The sequence below is a fragment of the Notothenia coriiceps genome, unplaced genomic scaffold, assembly GCF_000735185.1.
Source record: "Notothenia coriiceps isolate Sejong01 unplaced genomic scaffold, NC01 NC01_scaffold00001466, whole genome shotgun sequence".
NCBI lineage: Eukaryota > Metazoa > Chordata > Actinopteri > Perciformes > Nototheniidae > Notothenia > Notothenia coriiceps.
In genome coordinates, this window is record NW_011334167.1 from 15201 (window position 1) to 34511 (window position 19311).

The window sequence follows — 19311 nt, forward strand, 5'->3', positions numbered from 1 at the left end:
CCTCCGTGCTTCCCCCTTCTCCTCCCTTTCCTTATTTCCTGTATTCTCCATGCTTCCCCCTTCTCCTCCCTTTCCTTCTGTCCTGTACCCGCCGTGCTTCCCCATTCTCCTCCCTTTCCTTCTTTCCTGTACCCTACGTGCTTCCACCTTCTCCTCCCTTTCCTTTTTTCCTGTATCCTCCGTGCTTCCCCCTTCTCCTCCCTTTCCTTCTTTCCTGTATCCTCCGTGCTTCCCCCTTCTCGCCTCGGTTTTTACTGGCCCTCCTTTCCTTTCTTTCTTCCTTTTGTTTCCTCTCCAATCCTTAACTCATCTCTCCTTTCTTTTTCTTTCCTCTCCTATCCCTTTTTGTCTTTTATTTAATTTACTCTCAAATCCTTACTTCTTTTCCTACACTTTCTTTCCTCACTTCTCTTTTGTTACTTTCCCCTCTCCTTTCCTCTACTCTACTCTCCTCCTCCTCCTCCTCTCCTCTATTCTCCTCCTCCTTCTCCTCCTCCTCTCCTTTCCTCTACTCCACTCTCCTCCTCCTCTCCTCTATTCTCCTCCTCCTCTCCTCTATTCTCCTCCTCCTTCTCCTCCTCCTCCTCTATTCTCCTCCTCCTCTCCTCTATTCTCCTCCTCCTCCTCCTCTCCTCTATTCTCCTCCTCTTCCTCTCCTCTATTCTCCTCCTCCTCTCCTCTATTCTCCTCCTCCTCCTCCTCTCCTATATTCTCCTCCTCCTTCTCCTCCTCCTCCTCTCCTCTATTCTCCTCCTCCTCTCCTCTATTCTCCTCCTCTCCTCTATTCTCCTCCTCCTCCTCTCCTCTATTCTCCTCCTCCTCTCCTCTATTTTCCTCCTCCTCCTCTCCTCCTCCTCTCCTCTATTCTCCCCCTCCTCTCCTCTATTCTCCTTCTCCTTCTCCTCCTCTATTCTCCTCCTCCTTCTCCTCCTCCTCCTCTCCTCTATTCTCCTCCTCTCCTCTATTCTCCTTCTCCTCTATTCTCCTCCTCCTCCTCCTCCTCTCCTCTATTCTCCTCCTCCTCCTCTCCTCTATTCTCCTCCTCCTCCTCCTCCTCTCCTCTATTCTCCTCCTCTCCTCCTCCTCTCCTCTATTCTCCTCCTCTCCTCCTCCTCCTCCTCTCCTCCTCTCCTCTATTCTCATCCTCCTCCTCTCCTCTATTATCCTCCTCTCCTCCTCCTCCTCTCCTCTATTCTCCTCCTCTCCTCCTCCCCCTCCTCCTCTCCTCTATTCTCCTCCTCCTCCTCCTCTCCTCTATTCTCCTCCTCTCCTCCTCCTCTCCTCCTGTCCTCTATTCTCCTCCTCTTCCTCTCCTCTATTCTCCTCCTCCTCTCCTCTATTCTCCTCCTCCTCCTCCTCTCCTCTATTCTTCTCCTCCTTCTCCTCATCCTCCTCTCCTTCTCCTCCTCTCCTCTATTCTCCTCCTCCTCTCCTCCTCTCCTCTCCTCCTCTCCTCTATTCTCCTCCTCCTCCTCCTCTCCTCTATTCTCCTCCTCTCCTCCTCCTCTCCTCCTCTCCTCTATTCTCATCCTCCTCCTCTCCTCTATTCTCCTCCTCCTCTCCTCTATTCTCCTCCTCCTCCTCTCCTCTATCCTTCTCCTCATCCTCCTCTCCTTCTCCTCCTCTCCTCTATTCTCCTCCTCCTCTCCTCCTCTCCTCTCCTCCTCTCCTCTATTCTCCTTCTCCTCCTCCTCTCCTCTCCTCCTCTCCTCTATTCTCCTCCTCCTCTCCTCTATTCTCCTCCTCCTCTCCTCCTCTCCTCTCCTCCTCTCCTCTATTCTCCTTCTCCTCCTCCTCCTCTCCTTCTCCTCCTCTCTATTCTCCTCCTCTCCTCCTCCCCTCTATTCTCCTCCTCCTCCTCTCCTCTATTCTCCTCCTCCTTATCCTCCTCCTCTCCTCCTCCTCCTCTCCTCCATTCTCCTCCTCTAATCTATTTTCCTCCTCTCCTCCTCCTCCTCTCCTCTATTCTCCTCCTCTCCTATATTCTCCTCCTCCTCTCCTCCTCCTCTTCTCCTCTATTCTCCTCCTCCTCCTCTCCTATATTCTCCTCTCCTCCTCCTCCTCCTCCTCTCCTCTCCTCTCCTCTATTCTCCTCCTCCTCCTCCTCCTCCTGTAGAGGAGCATAGTGTCATGTGTATGATGGTCCCTAAACCAGTAGACAGCTTTAACCTGCTCAGAGTGAAGGGGAAGGGTCTGAAGCAGAAGGTTCTCCATGCTAGCTGTGAATGGTATGATTCATGGATGTTTAGATAGAAAACCCTGTAGGTATTCCCTCATGTAGGATGTACGTTTGTAAGTATCACCTTTAGACCCAATAGTCACATTTCCTTCTTTTTATAGTTACATGTGACGGTGTAGTTTGCCAACAGCTCAAGTAGAAATTGCTATTTATTGTTGTCTCTTATTAATGATTTACAATCAATGAAAATATAGAGGGTTACAAAACTGGAAATGTAAAAAAAAATAAAATAAATCTACACAGCAAGAAGTACAGAAAACTGGTCTGTACAGTGAAATATATTGTTTTAGTATTGGCAGAGCTGTATATTAAATCCTATCTAGTATATTATAATTTGAATATAGATTTTTTTTCTTTTCTATGCACTTTTACACATTGTTATTGCTTACATGGCATGTCAAATGGAATACAGTTGAAGATACAATTACAAACCACAAAGCAGAAGAAGAGGGGGGAAATATACAGATATTAAACATACATTTATTTCAGATAATTACAAAAAACAGTAATATTTGACAGGAAGCCAGTTTAAAGACCTCAGTGATGTGATCCACTTCCTTGGTGTTACCGAGCAGCAACGTCCTGAATCAGCTGCAGCTGCCTTTATTATGTTTAAACAAATACACCTGCTGTTTGTCTAGGCTTTCTGCCCTGTGTGTGTCCATCACTCTGTCCTGTGTGTGTCCATCACTCTGTCCTGTCTGTGTGCCTAAGTAGATCATGATTGGACGTGATGTCATTTTCTTATTGCTGTATTATATAGTCTCCTATCTTACTCTCTGATTTGCCTCCTCCCTCTCCTCCTTTATCCCTCCCTCCTCCCCTTCCTCAGGCTCCTGCCTCGAGATTCTTCGGGGAGAAAGTCCGGCTCTTGGGGAGGCCGGGAGCGACTCGGCGTCCCCCATGTCGCCTCGGACTAGCAAGAGCCGCATGTCCATGAAGCTGCGACGCTCCTCCGGATCGGCCAATAAGACTTAAAGCCCTCACTGTAACTTTATTTTGAAAATGGCTGTGTATATCCTTGCAGTTGCTCCAGCATGCTGACCTTTGCCACAGTAGAAACAAGTGCAGTATTAGTTTATAATAATCTGTGCAATTTTAGAAAAGGGTTCAAGCATGTTCACAGAGGAATAAAAGCATAGGTTGCTATCTGTATATTTGTACTATAGTTAGTCCATGTGTGCGCAGACAGAACCACGAGTTTTGATATATAAAAAAAAAAAAAAGATCAGAACGTGTGCATCTGTAGTGTTGCATGGAGGAAGCAAGATAAAAGTATATTTTTGTTCTCAGCACAGCTTTAGGCTTGAGTCGGTTTCTATTGGTATGAATTGTATATAGAAACTCATTCATTTGCTTACAATGAAAGAAAGATGTTTTGTTGTGGATGCTTTAAAGCCAAAAGGTGAAGAGAATCAGTGTTACATAGTTGAATTATTCGTCAAAATAGAACACAAGAGGCAGCACTTCCATTTAGTTTTGTTTTGCTTATGCTGTAAAATGTGGACAAGCACTGATGATTTTTTTCTTGAAATGTGTTTGGACCCGAACAAGAACAATGCTGTATTTTATTTGTCACTTTGTCATCTGATGCAATGGAACCACAGCTATTATTTTTGTTCCTATATTCTGTATATCTATATATGTATGAGTATAGATATATATAGTAGCTATATGAACATCTAATGGGATGTGTACAGTGGGTGTATATACTGAGAGTAGCTGCCAAAGACCTCCGACCGGGTATCTGCTTAAAATGGATAGACACTACAAGATTTCATTTATTTTTTACATTTGCAAGGCAATTTAATTTCAGTCCAAGGACTCTTCTTTACTTCAATGTTGCCACATTGGGGAAGTTTTAGGCCATAATTGTCCTCGTTTTTCATTGAGTATATAATGTACGGAAGAGGATTAGTGCCACATGTGAAAACATTTTTTGAGATCGGACCTAAAGAGATTTATTTTCTTTTGTTCTGACTTTAAAATAAAAATATTGAGATTCAATTCAGAATTCTGAGATCAAATTCAGAAACAAAATCTGCATTCTGAGAAAATGTATTGAATTCTATGAAAAAAAGTTCTGAGATTAAAATCAGAATTCTTAGAGTACATTTAGAATTTCTGGGAAAATGTCAGAATTCTGAGATTAATTTAAGACTTCTTAAAAAATCTGAAAACCTTTCCCTCATGTGGCTCTAATCCTCTTCTGTGCTTTGTGGCAGGTTTTGTTATTGAAAAGATAACCTCAACACCTTAGTGGTTTAAAGGTGGAAACAGTGTGTATAAAGGAGAGATAGTGTACAGCCAAAGGGGGGGAAGCAAAGATACTTATTTAGATATGAATCCTTACGTTATTTTTCTTTTTATAACTCCACTCTTATATTGAGACTCATCCCCCTGCTCCATTCTTGACGAAGGGGACCCAAATGTAATCACAATCTATAACAAGTAACACTATCACTTATGTTTTTAACATCCTTATTTCAGCACTCCGTCAGTTAGCTCTACTAAAAAGGGAATTGTCTAACATTGTTTAAGGTTTTTCTTTAGCTGCTGTTCCTCCATTTATTTTACATGATGGCTTCTTCTGTATTTAAACTCAAGTTTATTTGATGTTACTGTTTTTATTTCAGCCCTAGATTCTCCGTAGAAATGAAAGGGATTGTTACACTTTTTGCACCTCTGTGTGTGGTGAATATAACTTTATTCGTGAATATTTGAATTCTGCTGAACTCTGAGTTGGCCCTTTAAATTATTGCTGTTACAATAATTATTATTATTGCTGAGGTTGGAGCACCATTGATTGGTGGTCACTCTGATCTGTTCATGCTGTACCTCTCACTCCATCCTGATTGGAAACGCCGAGTCTCACACTCCCTTTGGATTAAACATACCTGTGCTTGATTATGAGCTATGGTGCTGCTTTCAAAAGCCCATGGAGAAGATGGGACATTTCCGATTTAGTTTTACAGATTGTAAATAATACGGAGGATTATAGTGTTTCATAATGACCTCGAAATGATTTGCTAAAACGTAACTAAACGTAATTAGCAGCAACCAAAATGTATTCAAACAAATGATTAACCTTTCATCATTACAAACTATTCATAGAAACTTTCCTGCTGTTTATCTGGAGCATTTTGACTCTGAAAGTCTACAGATAAAGGATTAAGGCCACATGTGGAAATGTATTTCTGAGAAGAATTGAAGATTAAAAAACAAAACACATTTGTACTTTTTGGAATTGTGAATAATCTCAATATTAAAAAATGTTTCAATGCGACCCTAAACCAAACTTTGCTTGTCTATAAATAAGGGGTAAAACATTCAGATTACATTATTTTCCTTTATATATAACATTCGGAAAGCTCTGTGGCCTGTTGTCCAGAGTGCATGTAACTACTGACTGTACATACTGCATGACACCAGCTCAGCACTTTCTGCATGTGTTGATCATGTAACAGCTGTATTACGCTCAAACACACACACACACACACTCCATGTCACACCTGTACTATGTAAACCTGTAACGTCTCTTTTGGACACAGACAGAGAACGTGGATGTGCGATGATGGGATTTGACAATAAATGATTCGTACCACTTGCCTGCCAGACCCATTCATTTATTGTGAGTGTATACAGCTTCAAAAGTATATGAACCAGTCCATTGATCATACTGTCTCACCATTTATTGACAATCATTTCAATTAAAATTCACATGAAACATATCAAAATAGTAAAAGCTTCACAGAATCACAAATACATTTAAGCATCATGAAGGAAATATTTCAACAGTTATATATAATTAATAAAGATGAAATACTTTTTTTTAAACTAATAGCATTAAATGTTCCTTTTTTGTATGAAAAATATTTTTTAGCTGAGAAACGTACTGGCACATTTACTATAAAAGGCATATTACAGTCAATCTTCTTTTGTATTGTTCACTGTACATGAAAGTCTTTGTAACAGAGTTAGGACATTGATTCTGTCTCCAGTTATAACGCAGCTTCAATATAATCTGATTACTTTGCCACAGGAATGTGTTGAGATGTCTGCCACGTGTAGCCTGTCTATCTGCTTCAGTATCTTCCATGTAAAATGACCCTGTCTTGCTCTAATTAGTTATAATCAAAATGACCTTTTCTGTCAAACTTCCCTCTGTCCCCACTCTCCAGTCTAACAGCTGCTTCTGTGATTACATGTCAAATCATTTACTGAGTGCTGGGCATGTAGGAGAAGCTGGAGAGATGGCTTCCTCTGTGCCAATACGGATAAGACACAATATTGTCTGAGAATTATTATAGAGACAATTACTGATATTTAATGTAATGTGTCAGACTTCAGTGTATAGCTCACTGTAAATTGCATCAGTAATAATAATCTTGCTGTTGGTTTATTTCATTATTTTAGATCTGCCACCTGAATGATAATGTCCCATTGTTAAAGTTGTATTTATTATTTTCATATTACAATACTGCTTGTAGTATAGACTGATCATCCTGTTGAAGATTACATTAGGTGTTTTTTAGTACATAGCATCAGTGGTTGTGGAACGTATTTTATTTCCGTTTGAATGGGTTCATTATTCTAGTACCACTATATTCTAAATGGGCCTTTCTGAAACAAAGTCAAGATGATTACTGACCTTTAAACAGAAACAGTGACTCCACTTCCTGTCGCAGATTGATACACATTTAGCTTTTTCACCACAACAAAAATAAACTTTGCTTTACAATAAGCTTAAATTGATCATTTCTTTAATGTGAATGGATATAACTAAAATTCAAATTCCATAGAGTCTCCCTTATGACTATCAATGAAGGAATGTTTTCACCAAATCATCAGTTTTCTTGTTTAAGAGTCTTTACATCGTATTATGGTCGCACGGTCATCTGCAGCAGCATCACCTGCCGGTTCTCGGTCGGGTGAGACTTATTGATGTGTCTCGCGAGACCCGGGGAGCTGAAGAAAGTTGACGGACATTGCTTGCACGTGAAGATCTGCTGCTGCTCGCTCTCTCCGGTGCCGCTCTCGTCTCCTTGCGCGTGGAATACTTCATGTCTGAGTCCTCCTCCCAAAGTTCCCGCCAGTAACTCATCCCTCATCGCGTGCCACATACGGTGCTTGTCCCTGATTTCACCCGACGGGAAGCGCGCGCCGCACAGGTGACACAGAAACACCTGGCCGCTGGTCTCGCGCGCCTGGTTATAAGGTGGTGGAGGCGGTGACGCTCGTGCTGTCATCTCGTGCGCGGCAAGGTGTTTCTTCAGGTAAGCTTGTCGGCGGAATTTCTTTCCGCAATACCTGCAGTCGTAAACCTCCTCTTCCGTTAGGGACTGCACGAACGGTAAAGCGGGAAGCGGGAAGGACGGCCGCTGCTGCTGCGACAGGTCCACGCTCTCTTCCGAATTACCGTTCAATAGAAACAGGCTCGAGGGTGGGCTGTCAGCAGCTCTCACCTCCAAACAATTTTCCACCGGGTTCCGGTAATGAAGAGAGTGCTCATAGTGAGGAGGAGCAAGACTGTCGGTGTCGGGGCTGTTTCGGGACCGGCCATGGAGCATCAACAGGGAGGGCTCGCGCCTCATGCGGGAGCTGTCCGATGCTCCGTGGTGCTGGTTGGTGTTAATGCGCAGCAGCTCGTTCTCTTTGCCCTCCATGTCAACCGGCTGCCGCTCGTGCTGAATGAGCCCTCGTGTCTCCTTTAACGGCTGACTCTTGTTTGTTTGAGTCTCTCCTCCCTGGTTGTTCACCGGGCGAGGTTTGTGCCACCGGCGGTGGGACGCCAGGTTTGCGGGGCAGCTGAAGACTTTGTCGCACTCCGGACACCGGTACTCCACGCGCACTATGCGGGAGCACTTGTGCTGCGCAAGGGAGAAGGGGTCGAGGTACTCCTCTTTACAGAGCTGGCAGATGAACTCTCCAAGTGGCTTGTTCCCGCTGAGAGCAGACTTCTCGCGCTGTCTCCTCAGCTCGGGGCTCTCCTTTTTTATCCGCAGACCCAAAACCGGCGAGGTCGTGACCTCATCCTCGAAGTTTAGTTTCCGGTTGACTTTTGGTTTCTTTGGCGTGTTTGACTGTTTGTTGTGTCTGTTGTTGTTCAAGCGTTGGTCCTGTTCGAGGAAGGCGCGTTTCCTCGCTGCTTGGTGCTGGTTCATCAGTGTTAGGGGCGGGAACAGGTGCCCCATACTCGGGTCATATGTGTCGTGTTGACCGTAGGACGGTGCGTGGCGGCTGCTGCTCGCCAGGAGTCTCTCGATAGAAGCGGAGGTCGGAGTGGAGCTCACCAGGAACGGCAGCTCCGGTAACTCCAACACCTGGGGTGATGTGAGGCATTTACCAGTTAAAAACGGCTGCTTCTCTCCTTCCTCGTGTTTTTCCAGCAGCCTCGTGCCGACCGGTTTAACGGGGCTACAAGACGTTATTGTCAATTCGCGTGGGGGTATAGGAGGAGGCGGGAAGAAGCAGGAGAAATCTCTTTCGGGAGTCAGAACGTCCACCTCGCTCACCTGCTCCTCGGTCTCGGGTAACTGCGCGCTGCGGTCGGCTTCTGCCTCCAGCGCCGACTCCACCTGCGGGCTCCACGCCTCTCCTACACCGGCGGAGTCCTCGCGGGATACCGGGAACCGTCCGTCTGACCGTTCAAACAGGACACCTTTCAACAGGTCGGTCTGCTTCACTGACTCCGGTTCGATCCCTTCGGAGTTATTGTTGTTCCTGTCACCGTAGTATGTTCCAGGTTGGTTATTGCTGGTATTTCGTGACCGGTATGACCCCGAACATCGCCGGGTTCTCTTCACCAAGAATCCTCGAGGCATGATGACGATGATGCTCCACCAAGCGCGAGAGAACAACAACTCTTGTCTCGAGCTCACTTTCAAGTACAGCTTTGAAGTGTCAGAGAGAGAGGGAGAGAGAGGGGGGCAGGTGTGACGAGAGAGAGACATCTGTATCCCTACCCTGGTGAGGAACACTACACTTAGATATATTTTGTACAAGAAAAGTCATACAAAATATAAAGGCTAATTAGAGTTAGCCTCTTCAATTTTGGAAACTAATAGGCCTACATATTGGGGACGAAGTGGAACGACCATTGACTAAAAGAAAAATATTTAGTCATTGCGATGAATTTCAGAAGGAGATTCGGTTCAGTTTTACTCCAAAAAAGTACTTTATTTTATTTTTTCCCCTATCTTTTATAAACACAACTAAGAAGACTTTAAATGCGTAATCTAAAATGATGAAGTCCAATTAGGCTTTCTTGGTGTAATTGTGAGCTATCAACCCACGTGCTTGAAGATAAACGTATAATGTTTTTCTTTATTTTTAATAATAATTTAATTGAATATCGTAAAATACACCGTAGACATTTTTTTCCCAAAATACAGGCGTATTAGTAGGTTAATTAGAGTAGGCCTATTACTTTTTCAAACGAATGTTAAAGTGAATATTTAATATAGGGTTAAAGTAAAGCATCGAGCAATGACTGAAAGCGTTATTTAACAACTGCGAGGAACTTCAGCGGAGATTCGGTTAAGTTTTACTCCAAAACTAACTTCATAAACGATGTCATTCTATTTGAATAAGAACAACTAAGAAAACACGTGCCTTCACTTTAAGTTCTTACATGATGACGTCTAATGAGGCTTTCTAGTATATGTTTCGAGCTATCAACCAACATACATGTACATGAAGTTACGCGTATCAATGTTATTTTTCTATTACTTAGGCTATATGATGTTTCAGACCATTTTTAAGCAGAACTCATTTTATATTTTATCTGACCATTCTAATCTCGTCATTGCGTCAGGATGTGGCTTACGTGGTTCTTGAAATAAAAATCCAGCTGCAAATATTTAGATTGTATTAATATTGTTGACATTTTTGAGGACTGCAGTTTTTACTCTAATAATTTATATAAGGAAAAGTTGGGTTCACATTTCATTCCAGTGTGTTTTATCAGCCATTTCTCCTGCTGAATTCCCACGGTGATGATGAGCCTCTGTCAGTGATATTTCCCCCTCTTATTTCCTCAAAACAATGCCCTTTTTACCTTTCACCGATATGTTTGTATTTAAGAGGAGGAGATCAGATGTGTGTGTTGGAGTCAGTGCAGTGAAACAGCATCCGGGATTCAGATACACATCATATATTTTTAAGAACACTTATGACCGATCCCTGCTGAAGTGTCGGATTATCTGCGTCTTTGTTGGCGGTGGGAATACTTCGGGCATAGCTTTCCCTCTGCGTGTGTGTGTTTGTGTGTGTGTGTGTGTGTGTGTGTGTGTGTGTGTGTGTGTGTGTGTGTGTGTGTGTGTGTGTGTGTGTGTGTGTGTGTGTGTGTGTGAGAGTGTGTGAGAGTGTGAGTGTGTGAGTGTGTGAGGTGTATCTGCTCTGGCTGATAAGAGATCGGAGAGAGATTCATAGATCCATCCATCCTCTCCCCCCGGGCTTGGCCGGCCCCTCTGCGGGGACAGGCGCTCTCTAGCTCGGCCAGTGGGCTCCGGCCAGCCGGCGTCGCTCCCTGGAAATCAATCAAGGGGGCTGAGCGTGAGAGCGGGCTTCAGGATCGGGCTGTTGGCTGGGCGAGGGGCCGCCTGGGGAATAGAAACGAGAGGGGCGGTGGAGGGTCCAACACTAAAAAAACTAATTAAGCACCAAGCCTCGTGGATCCTTAGTTTGGTTGGTTTTCACTGTAACCGACAGCTGCTGATGTCTAGACTATGAGCAACTGACCCAGGTTAAGCCTGTATTGAGCTGACTGAGTGGGACCGTATTGGCCAGGGTGGGATTTTCACGGCGGCTGGCCGTCATCATGCCCCACCAATAATTGTCGCCTACGTGGGCCACCATGGCCTTTGGGCCCCTCACACTGTTTAAATCTCGAAGTTGCTTTAAAAGCGTCAGAACAGTGGTTTCTGAACTGTATTATGCTGCGTTCACAACGGACGTGATGCGAATAATCGCATTGCTCTAATCCAGTGGTTCCCAACCTGGGGGGCGCGCCCCCCTTTGGGGGGAGCCAAAGATCGCAGGGGGGGAGCCAGGCCTCAGATGATTTGAGGCGAAATATCATATTTAGACTTTTTTTATTATTATATATATTTTTTTTTACATATAATTGTAACGCAATACATGATTGTCACTAAAAGCCTTGTCTCTAGATTACAATAAAATATAAAAAAGAATTGATTAATTAATTTGAATACAAATTCAAGTTAGTAGCTATATTATAGGCATAAAAAGACAGAAATGTATAATTTTTTCTTTAATATAAATGTTTCTTCTGCCCGCAAAGTGTCCAAACCAGGCTTTTCTGGATAAGCGCATTTTTAAAACATATTTGTCCATCCCGGTTTCAGATTATTTGTCACAGTTGATCTGATCAGATCGGTCTCCTCCATTTTGTAGATTATTTACGATTTTTGAATCCACATAAACCCATCAGCAAAATCCGGTTTACTTTGAGCATGTGTTTTAAACAGTTTAATCCCTTTGTGAATTGTTTCCACTTGCGCGTCCTTTAATTTCTTCATACAGCGGGAATCCATATTAATTAATCCTGAGTCCAATAACCATCAAAGTCACTCCAATAGTGCTCGATAGATGCTCGTGATGCTTGCAAAGCCATGCCATGCTCCCCACAATGCAGTTCGGCGAAGATTAAAAATCTTCTACGTCACCCCATTCAAGTGAATGGGCGAAGCGTTGAAAGCATTTTTCGATGCCTGGAGTGTAGACGGGCCGTTAAACCGTGCTACGCGCTACAGTGGTAATGAGAACCATAAGTGACTGGAGCCTTTAACCTGCCATTAAATAGACCCTTCAGAAAAACGCGGGCAAAAATCCTTGATTATGCGGGCTAAATCCCTTGATTATGCGGGCTAAAATCCTTGATTATGCGATTAAACATGCGGGGGTTTTATGTGATTTTATGCGGGGAAATTGCGGGAAGTTGCGAAATATGCGGAAAGTTGCGAAATATGCTAAATATGCGGGAAAAAATAATACAATTTTTTTAAATATTTGGCTTCTTATTTATTCTCTCTTACACACAACCTGCCACTAACGTTAAACCCCTTTACTATTCAATTAAACACATTCAATGTTTATTTATTGTAAAAGCAATTGGGCTATTTTATCTCACACACACACACACACACACACACACACACACANCTTGTCAGATACTGCGTGTCCAACCTGACAGGCCAGTTGTGCTGGATTGGTCTTACAATGGTGGTGGAGTCGTGGAATGCTCACCGAATACCAGGTTATATAAACCAATGTAGCGAAGATTCAAATAATGACAACAAGCAGTTATAAGTGAGATCAACCGTATGTTCTTTATTTCACAGGTAAAGGCATACCAAACGACTTGGCTGGCAGTGGTTGCCCCAAAATAATCCCCCAGGATCTGTTGCCTCATTCACTTGAAGCAGCAGACCTTTACAAACAACATCTGGGATCCCAACTGACCATACATTCTACTTTTGGAGTTGATCCATTCTCAACCGAACAGGACAAACTTACAGTTGAGAATCAGTTTGCAGATACATATTCTGATATATCAGACTTGTTCTTTAGAGCAGTGAATAACGACTTTGCTCCATACAAAGAGGCATTGCTCCATCTCATAACTACAACTCAGCGCAATGTGTGAAAACACATTTGCTCCATTAGAACTGAAAGGGTAAAATACTTGTTATTGACATCATTATTTGATCAATATTAACATTTGTCTCTACTTTACCCTTTCAGTTCTAATGGAGCAAATGTGTTTTCACACATTGCGCTGNTTCATCAGTATTATAATCAAAAAGAGAAATATGAACGTTAGTTTTTACTGAAATGATCAAATAAAGTCAACATTTCACAGTCTTTACTGAGCTGTGTGGGGTTTGTTCAACTTTTAAAAGATGTTTGAATGGTAATATACACAGTGATAGATGTTAAGGACTAACGTTTATAATAAATACATTTGTATTGATTTTAAGATCTTTTCATAGTTCATACAATCATAGGTATTGGGATCATTTGAATTAATGTGGACCGGAGGGAGAGGGTGACGAGCAAAAGTTTCACTTTGCTTTTTTATTTAAATTCCAACTTTGGTCATGAAGAATATGTTTCTCTGTTGTTCATAAAGCATAAAGAAACAGCATCAGAGCACGGTACAGAGTCTCTAGATTAGTTTACAGTAGTCCCTCCTTCTTATTATACATCCATGTTGTAGTCCGCTGTATAGAAAACTGTAGTTTCCATAGTTTCCCCACAGCAGCAGACGCACATTTATGACGTCCGCTGGCGCATCATAAACACGTTGGATAGTGAAAGTGCAGTCGGATTCTCAAATCACTCTTCTCCTAAGTCCTTTTGAGTTCTCCTATCCACTATCCCTTAACCCCGTGACGTTTCACACAGAGGTCAAGGGATTGACGATAGGAATAAACGATAGGAGCTGATTTTTGGACTATTCGACCGCAACCCAGGACAGACAATCAAAACAGGCGGGGAAACACACAAAGACAGGAAGTTAAAAACAGACATGACACATGCACAAAAGGTTTTTAAAAAAACAAAGCAAAGTAATCATATCACTCAGATTGACCCCTTTATTCCAGATCGGATTTTTTGAATGGCAGTGAAATAGAAAAGGAAGGGGATACATCAACACAAGCTACATGTGTTGCACTGACTGGAGACCACTCACACTACCTCAGTGTGACAGCAGACCTAATTGGTTAAAAATGGCAACTGCACTTGTTTGCGTTAGGTGTGGTGAAAACAGAGGAAATACTTTTTGTTTAACCATGCTCCAGTTTCTTGAAGTTACACAGGAGTGGGGGATAGTGGACACGGTTACCACTGTAGGAACAGATAGTGCTCGCAGTATGTTAGCGGTAGCAACATACTGAGCATATGTTCTGTGTAGCCACATTATACAGAGAGGGACCACAGGGGCTCTCTGTGACAGCGGTTTGTCAATATGACAACAATTCAGAAATCATGTTATAATAAAATAAAATACCCTCTCTTTTTTAACAGTTTGTCATGCATTTTTTTATGATGACACCACCCGGGTATTTGTTTTATCCCCCCCCAAAATACAAGTAAATGCTAGAATTTCTTGACACCCTGACAGATACAGTTACTGTTTCATTTACAGTTGAGTGAGTGCTGTAATACAATGTGTGTCTTTCTCAACAGAAATCTTTGGCCAGTTGTCTAATGGGATGAACATGACTCTTCTTGAATCAGAGGTTATTATTGGCAGAAAATAATTTCTGTTTCAATACAATTCAATATTAAGAGTTTGTTCTAGAGAATGTTGGATTCTGGTACTACACTTGTACTTTTCTGTGATGAAATGCAATGAAATAATACTTTCCCCTTCCTTAATTTTCAGTGGATGTACCTTTCGATGTACACTTAAACTGAAATGGCGGCAGGATGCACTTGGAATCACAGCAGCACATAAAGCTGAAGAAAAGTTGTGTATTTCTTTACAATCCTATGTTCATACAAATGTATGTTCACACAGAAAATAATCATTTCTGTTTGAAGGTTTGAGGTAACTTTAGGTATATTTCTTAGGGTTTAGGGCAAATATTAGATTAATAAACATTTTCTTTAGGAATTGGTTTTGCAAGCTTTTCCAAAAAGTGAGACAACCCAATGCAAGCTGACAAGAACATGCAGGACATATTTTGTATACGCAAACCCCGAAAGGAAGCATTGCTCTGGTTCTATTGACAAATAGCCAATGAGATGTTTTCAATTGGACTGATTCAGAAAATAATCTCTGTGGCAAACAAACGTTACACTTTTGGTTTTTATGATTTGTGTGTACATACAAATTGGCGTAAGTAAAAAGTTAATGTTAGGCTACAAACCAACAACACACAACATGACTTCATTTTACAACCACTTGCAGATTTTTAGTAATGTCAATTACCTGCTCGGAACCAGTGTTTTTGGAGACACAAAACAGCTTTGGAAAAACACAAGTGGGGTATTTACTGACATATTTGATGTTGCATAACAAAACATTAAAATCTTTAACCTGTGTGAACAAAGGAGAAATGTGCGCTGATGTTCCAAAACCTACAAGTGTCTGTCACAGCTGTCATCACCCGAACACTCCCCTGCAACTGCCAATTGGCCTCCGCCCAGTTCTGGATTAGCCATAAGGTGGGCGGTGTAGTCACTATAGCAACAGAAAACGTTGTCTTTATGGTTGTCACTCTAACTAAGCTTAGACTTCTTACGTTAGTTAAAAATACTGTTCAAACTGAAAATCAGATTTCAATCAATGTATTACAGATTTGATCATCAAAGCGCAGTTTTATTAAAAACAGAACTGGAAGATGACCACAACAATTGTATCAAATCAACAATTATGGGTGATGGGTGTTAAGAAAACTGTGATTTTAACATATCTTATATCTCAATATATTTGTGTTATACTATGACTGGATTTTGTGTGTGTTTTTAGCCATGGTAGCCTCTGGTCAGTCCTCTATTTTATATCCCAATAACTATTTGATGGATTGTCTATATTTATGTTAATATTCATGGTGCCACCAGTATGTAGCATAATACATTTGTTGATTACATTTCTTAGGCGGATGGATTTTCAATTAAATTTGGTTCAGACATGCATTCTCCCTGAATACTTTAAAAAAAAAAAATGCTATTCACATTGGTGATCCCTTACCTTTACAACTAGCCCCACCATCTGGACATACTTATAATTGTCCAAACCAAATTTTTGATATATATATATTTCTAACTGGCAAATCTAAATCTTGGCATGCTAATATGCAAATCAGTAATAGCATATTAACATTGGGACAATGGCATGCTGACATTAGCAATTAGCTCAAAGCACCACTGTGCACAGCCTCAGACTGGTGCTAGCATGGCTAATTGTTAAGTCTAATAGCTGATCTTCATGATGGGATACTTCTACATTTTATGTTTTTGGTGGGAATAGACTTTGTACTTTACAAAATAAAGACATTTTCCAAACAGTATAAATATTTCTTTCTTTCTTTGCAGATTTCTTTAAATAGAAATCCCTTATTAGGAAAGAGGCTCCTTGAATGTGGCACACAGATAAATCGTGGCTATCGCAGGACTATCACAAGCAATCAATTTGACTACAAATGCATCAATTACTCATTTAATTGAGAAGAACAACAATGGGTGTTTGGTGTTGAAATTGACCTGCGTAGCAACAGCTGAAACTGCAGCAAGCAACGTAACCTATAATGCTGCCATATTATACCGTTTTTGTGGGATTTTCTTTTCTTCACCAAACAAACAGTGCATTATGTAAACTAACGGCTATTTAAAGAGTTAACATTTTGATAATAAATGAATATCTGATAGTTGTTATCAAGACTAATAAAGTTTAAAAATGACATCACTATATATTTTTATAGCAGTTTTTTTAACGTGGCATGATTTTACTTCTCTAAATGCACAGAGCAGCAACAAACTATAATGTGGGTCTTGGAAGTCTTTACCACTAGATGGCGACAGATGACCTCTTTTTTAAAACATGACAATTATCCACTGCCACCCAACACAGCCTTCACACTGAGACATGATCTCTTACTCTCAATATGATAGGACCAATGAATTGATGAGTATTCATTAATGATATCAGTTAATATGCTCATGACTTAAGAGCAATGACAAGCCAATGAAAATGTGGTTTAATAACCATGAATTCCTTAAACTAAACTGTTAGACTTCCAATAATGACCAGGTGAAATAATAAAGTGTATTTTCCAAACTCTCAATGTACAAACACAGTCCCTCAGCCCTGATATGTACTCCCTTTAAACCCAGGCAAGCAGCAGCTGTATAATACTGCAGTACTTAAAGATTTGTGACTGAGAAGCACTGATCAATAGAGTCATTTTCAGCAGTCTGAGAGATTATCCACCTCACTGCCCACTCATGACACACACATGCGCGCATGCACAAAGACACACAGAGACACACAGAGACACACACACACACACACGTCCTCCAGCCAACAGCCTCCTCAGACTGTCTGTGGATCCATATTTGTTTTACAGGACATTGACTGAGAATATGTTCCCTGTTTGATAATGTCTGAAAGCTCCTTCCTGTCCTTCCTTACACCAGACTGCCATTAGCTTTTCTCCCTAAAATATGGGTTTTTATTCAACCTTTTCCATTTGATTTACATTTTGAAGGAAAATTTTATCCTTTGAGGTGCATAAACTACAAGTGAATAAATACATGTGGAAGTACACGTCGACCAAGTGTCAGTCAGTTATGCGTTAAAAATGAATGTCAAATAATTCACCATTGTGACTTTTAGGTCAAAATGATGATATATAATTAGAGAGCGATTTAAAATTATGATATAAAAGAGAAAAGTCACCATGTTAAAGTCCTTTTTTTGACACATCATCAAATAAATTGTTGTCAGAACTCTTTTTTTTATTTTTACTTTTGGTCACATCCCCAAAAATGTTTCTAACATGGCCCTAATCATCTTCCGTAGTAGTCAATCGTAAACATCTGATCTATTTTTATCCGAGGCCAATGAGCTTCCATGCTTTAATGGCAGGTTAAAGGCTCCAGTCACTTATGGTGCATTTCCACTGCAGCGCGTAGCACGGTTTAACGGCCCGTCTACACTACAGGCATCGAAAAATGCTTTCAACGCTTCGCCCATTCACCTGAATGGGGTGACGTAGAAGATTTGTAATCTTCGCCGAACTGCATTGTGGGGAGCATGGCATGGCTTTGCAAGCATCACGAGCATCTATCGGCATCAGAAGTTGAACAATGTTCAACTTTTGAGGCTCGATGCTTGGCATCAGCCAATCAAATCCCGTTTATGCAATTCCCGCCAGTACAAGCGCTAGCCAATCAAACCGTGTGTATGCTGATACCGCAGGTCTTGACTATTTTCCATATGTCATAAAATGGAGGATAAATTAATCATTGCCGTGGCAAGTGTCCCAGTCCTGTATGACTGTACTCTGTTCACCTACCGGGACCTAAACCGGAGGAACCAGGCATGGCGGGAGGTGGCAGAGACAGTTGGTGAAACTGGTAGGTTTTCAACTGTTTGGGGAGTTTATATCCAGTTTACTTCGTTGAAGAAGCGGGCTTTTTTTTGCTTTGTATTCCGGGGGCGGGCGGGAGATTCCTGATTGGTTGTTGGTCGCCTTGGGGGCAAGAAATCGCCAAGCCTCAGACACGCCCAGCTTCAAGATTTTTTTATGCCTGAAGTGTAGACGGGCCGTAAGCGTGCCATGCCAAACCCGGCCCATTTTTTGTTGCGTTTCCACTAGGGGTAGTTCCGGCTAACGGGTACTGTTTTACAGTTTTTCTGGCTCTCCAAAATCAAGGTTCTTTCCGGGCCAACAACCGGGCTGAGTATGCTAAACTCGTGAGAGAATCGCTGGCAACTACAACAAAATGAACATATTTTACCGTGATTTAATTGTAATACATGTTTCAAAATTATGCCGAAGTAACAACATACTCATACCATGAATTAATGCTTTGACAAGTCTGCAGACAAAACACGTTGTGGAAGTACACGTCGACCAAGTGTCAGTCAGTTATGCGTTAAAAATGAATGTCAAATAATTCACCATTGTGACTTTTAGGTCAAAATGATGATATATAATTAGAGAGCGATTTAAAATTATGATNACACAGCTCAGTAAAGACTGTGAAATGTTGACTTTATTTGATCATTTCAGTAAAAACTAACGTTCATATTTCTCCTTTTGATTATAATTCTGATGAACGTTCAAAACAAAGCACTTTGGCAAGTTCCCACATACTTTTTAAAATGCTTAATAAGCACCTTAACTTTCATGATATCATTTCTCGGTCCTAATTGGTTGTTTAATTATAATGCTGATGAACGTTCAAAACAAAGCACTTTGGCAAGTTCCCACATACTTTTTAAAATGCTTAATAAGCACCTTAACTTTCATGATATCATTTCTCGGTCATAATCGGTTGTTTCCGTGAACGGGCGACTGTTGTGTGACGGT

At 41.5% G+C, this 19311-nt stretch overlaps 2 protein-coding genes and 2 long non-coding RNA genes across 6 annotated transcripts in view; 2 read left to right on the forward strand and 2 right to left on the reverse strand.

The window, feature by feature from the left end:
* Positions 1-5848, forward strand: part of LOC104961465 (uncharacterized) — a 9244-nt gene extending 3396 nt beyond the window's left edge. Inside the window, exon 3 of the long non-coding RNA XR_800103.1 lies at positions 3072-5848. This is a non-coding gene — a long non-coding RNA (uncharacterized lncRNA). The remainder of the gene's footprint in view (positions 1-3071) is intronic.
* LOC104961473 (glycerol kinase) overlaps positions 1-19311 on the reverse strand; it is a 59755-nt gene that overhangs the window by 10638 nt on the left and 29806 nt on the right. The window lies entirely within an intron of this gene.
* Positions 5892-8417, reverse strand: insm2 (insulinoma-associated 2). Its single transcript, XM_010789754.1, has one exon. The coding sequence runs from the start codon at positions 8401-8403 to the stop codon at positions 7120-7122; it is 1284 nt and encodes a 427-aa protein (XP_010788056.1). The 5' UTR covers positions 8404-8417; the 3' UTR covers positions 5892-7119.
* LOC104961447 (uncharacterized) lies at positions 13604-16284 on the forward strand. Its single transcript, XR_800101.1, has 2 exons — positions 13604-14508; positions 14655-16284. It is a non-coding gene; the product is annotated as an uncharacterized lncRNA (long non-coding RNA).

Bases quoted from the DNA above. Each gene is read 5' to 3' on its own strand.
- insm2 (XM_010789754.1), bottom strand. From the start codon at position 8,403: ATGAACCAGCACCAAGCAGCGAGGAAACGCGCCTTCCTCGAACAGGAC.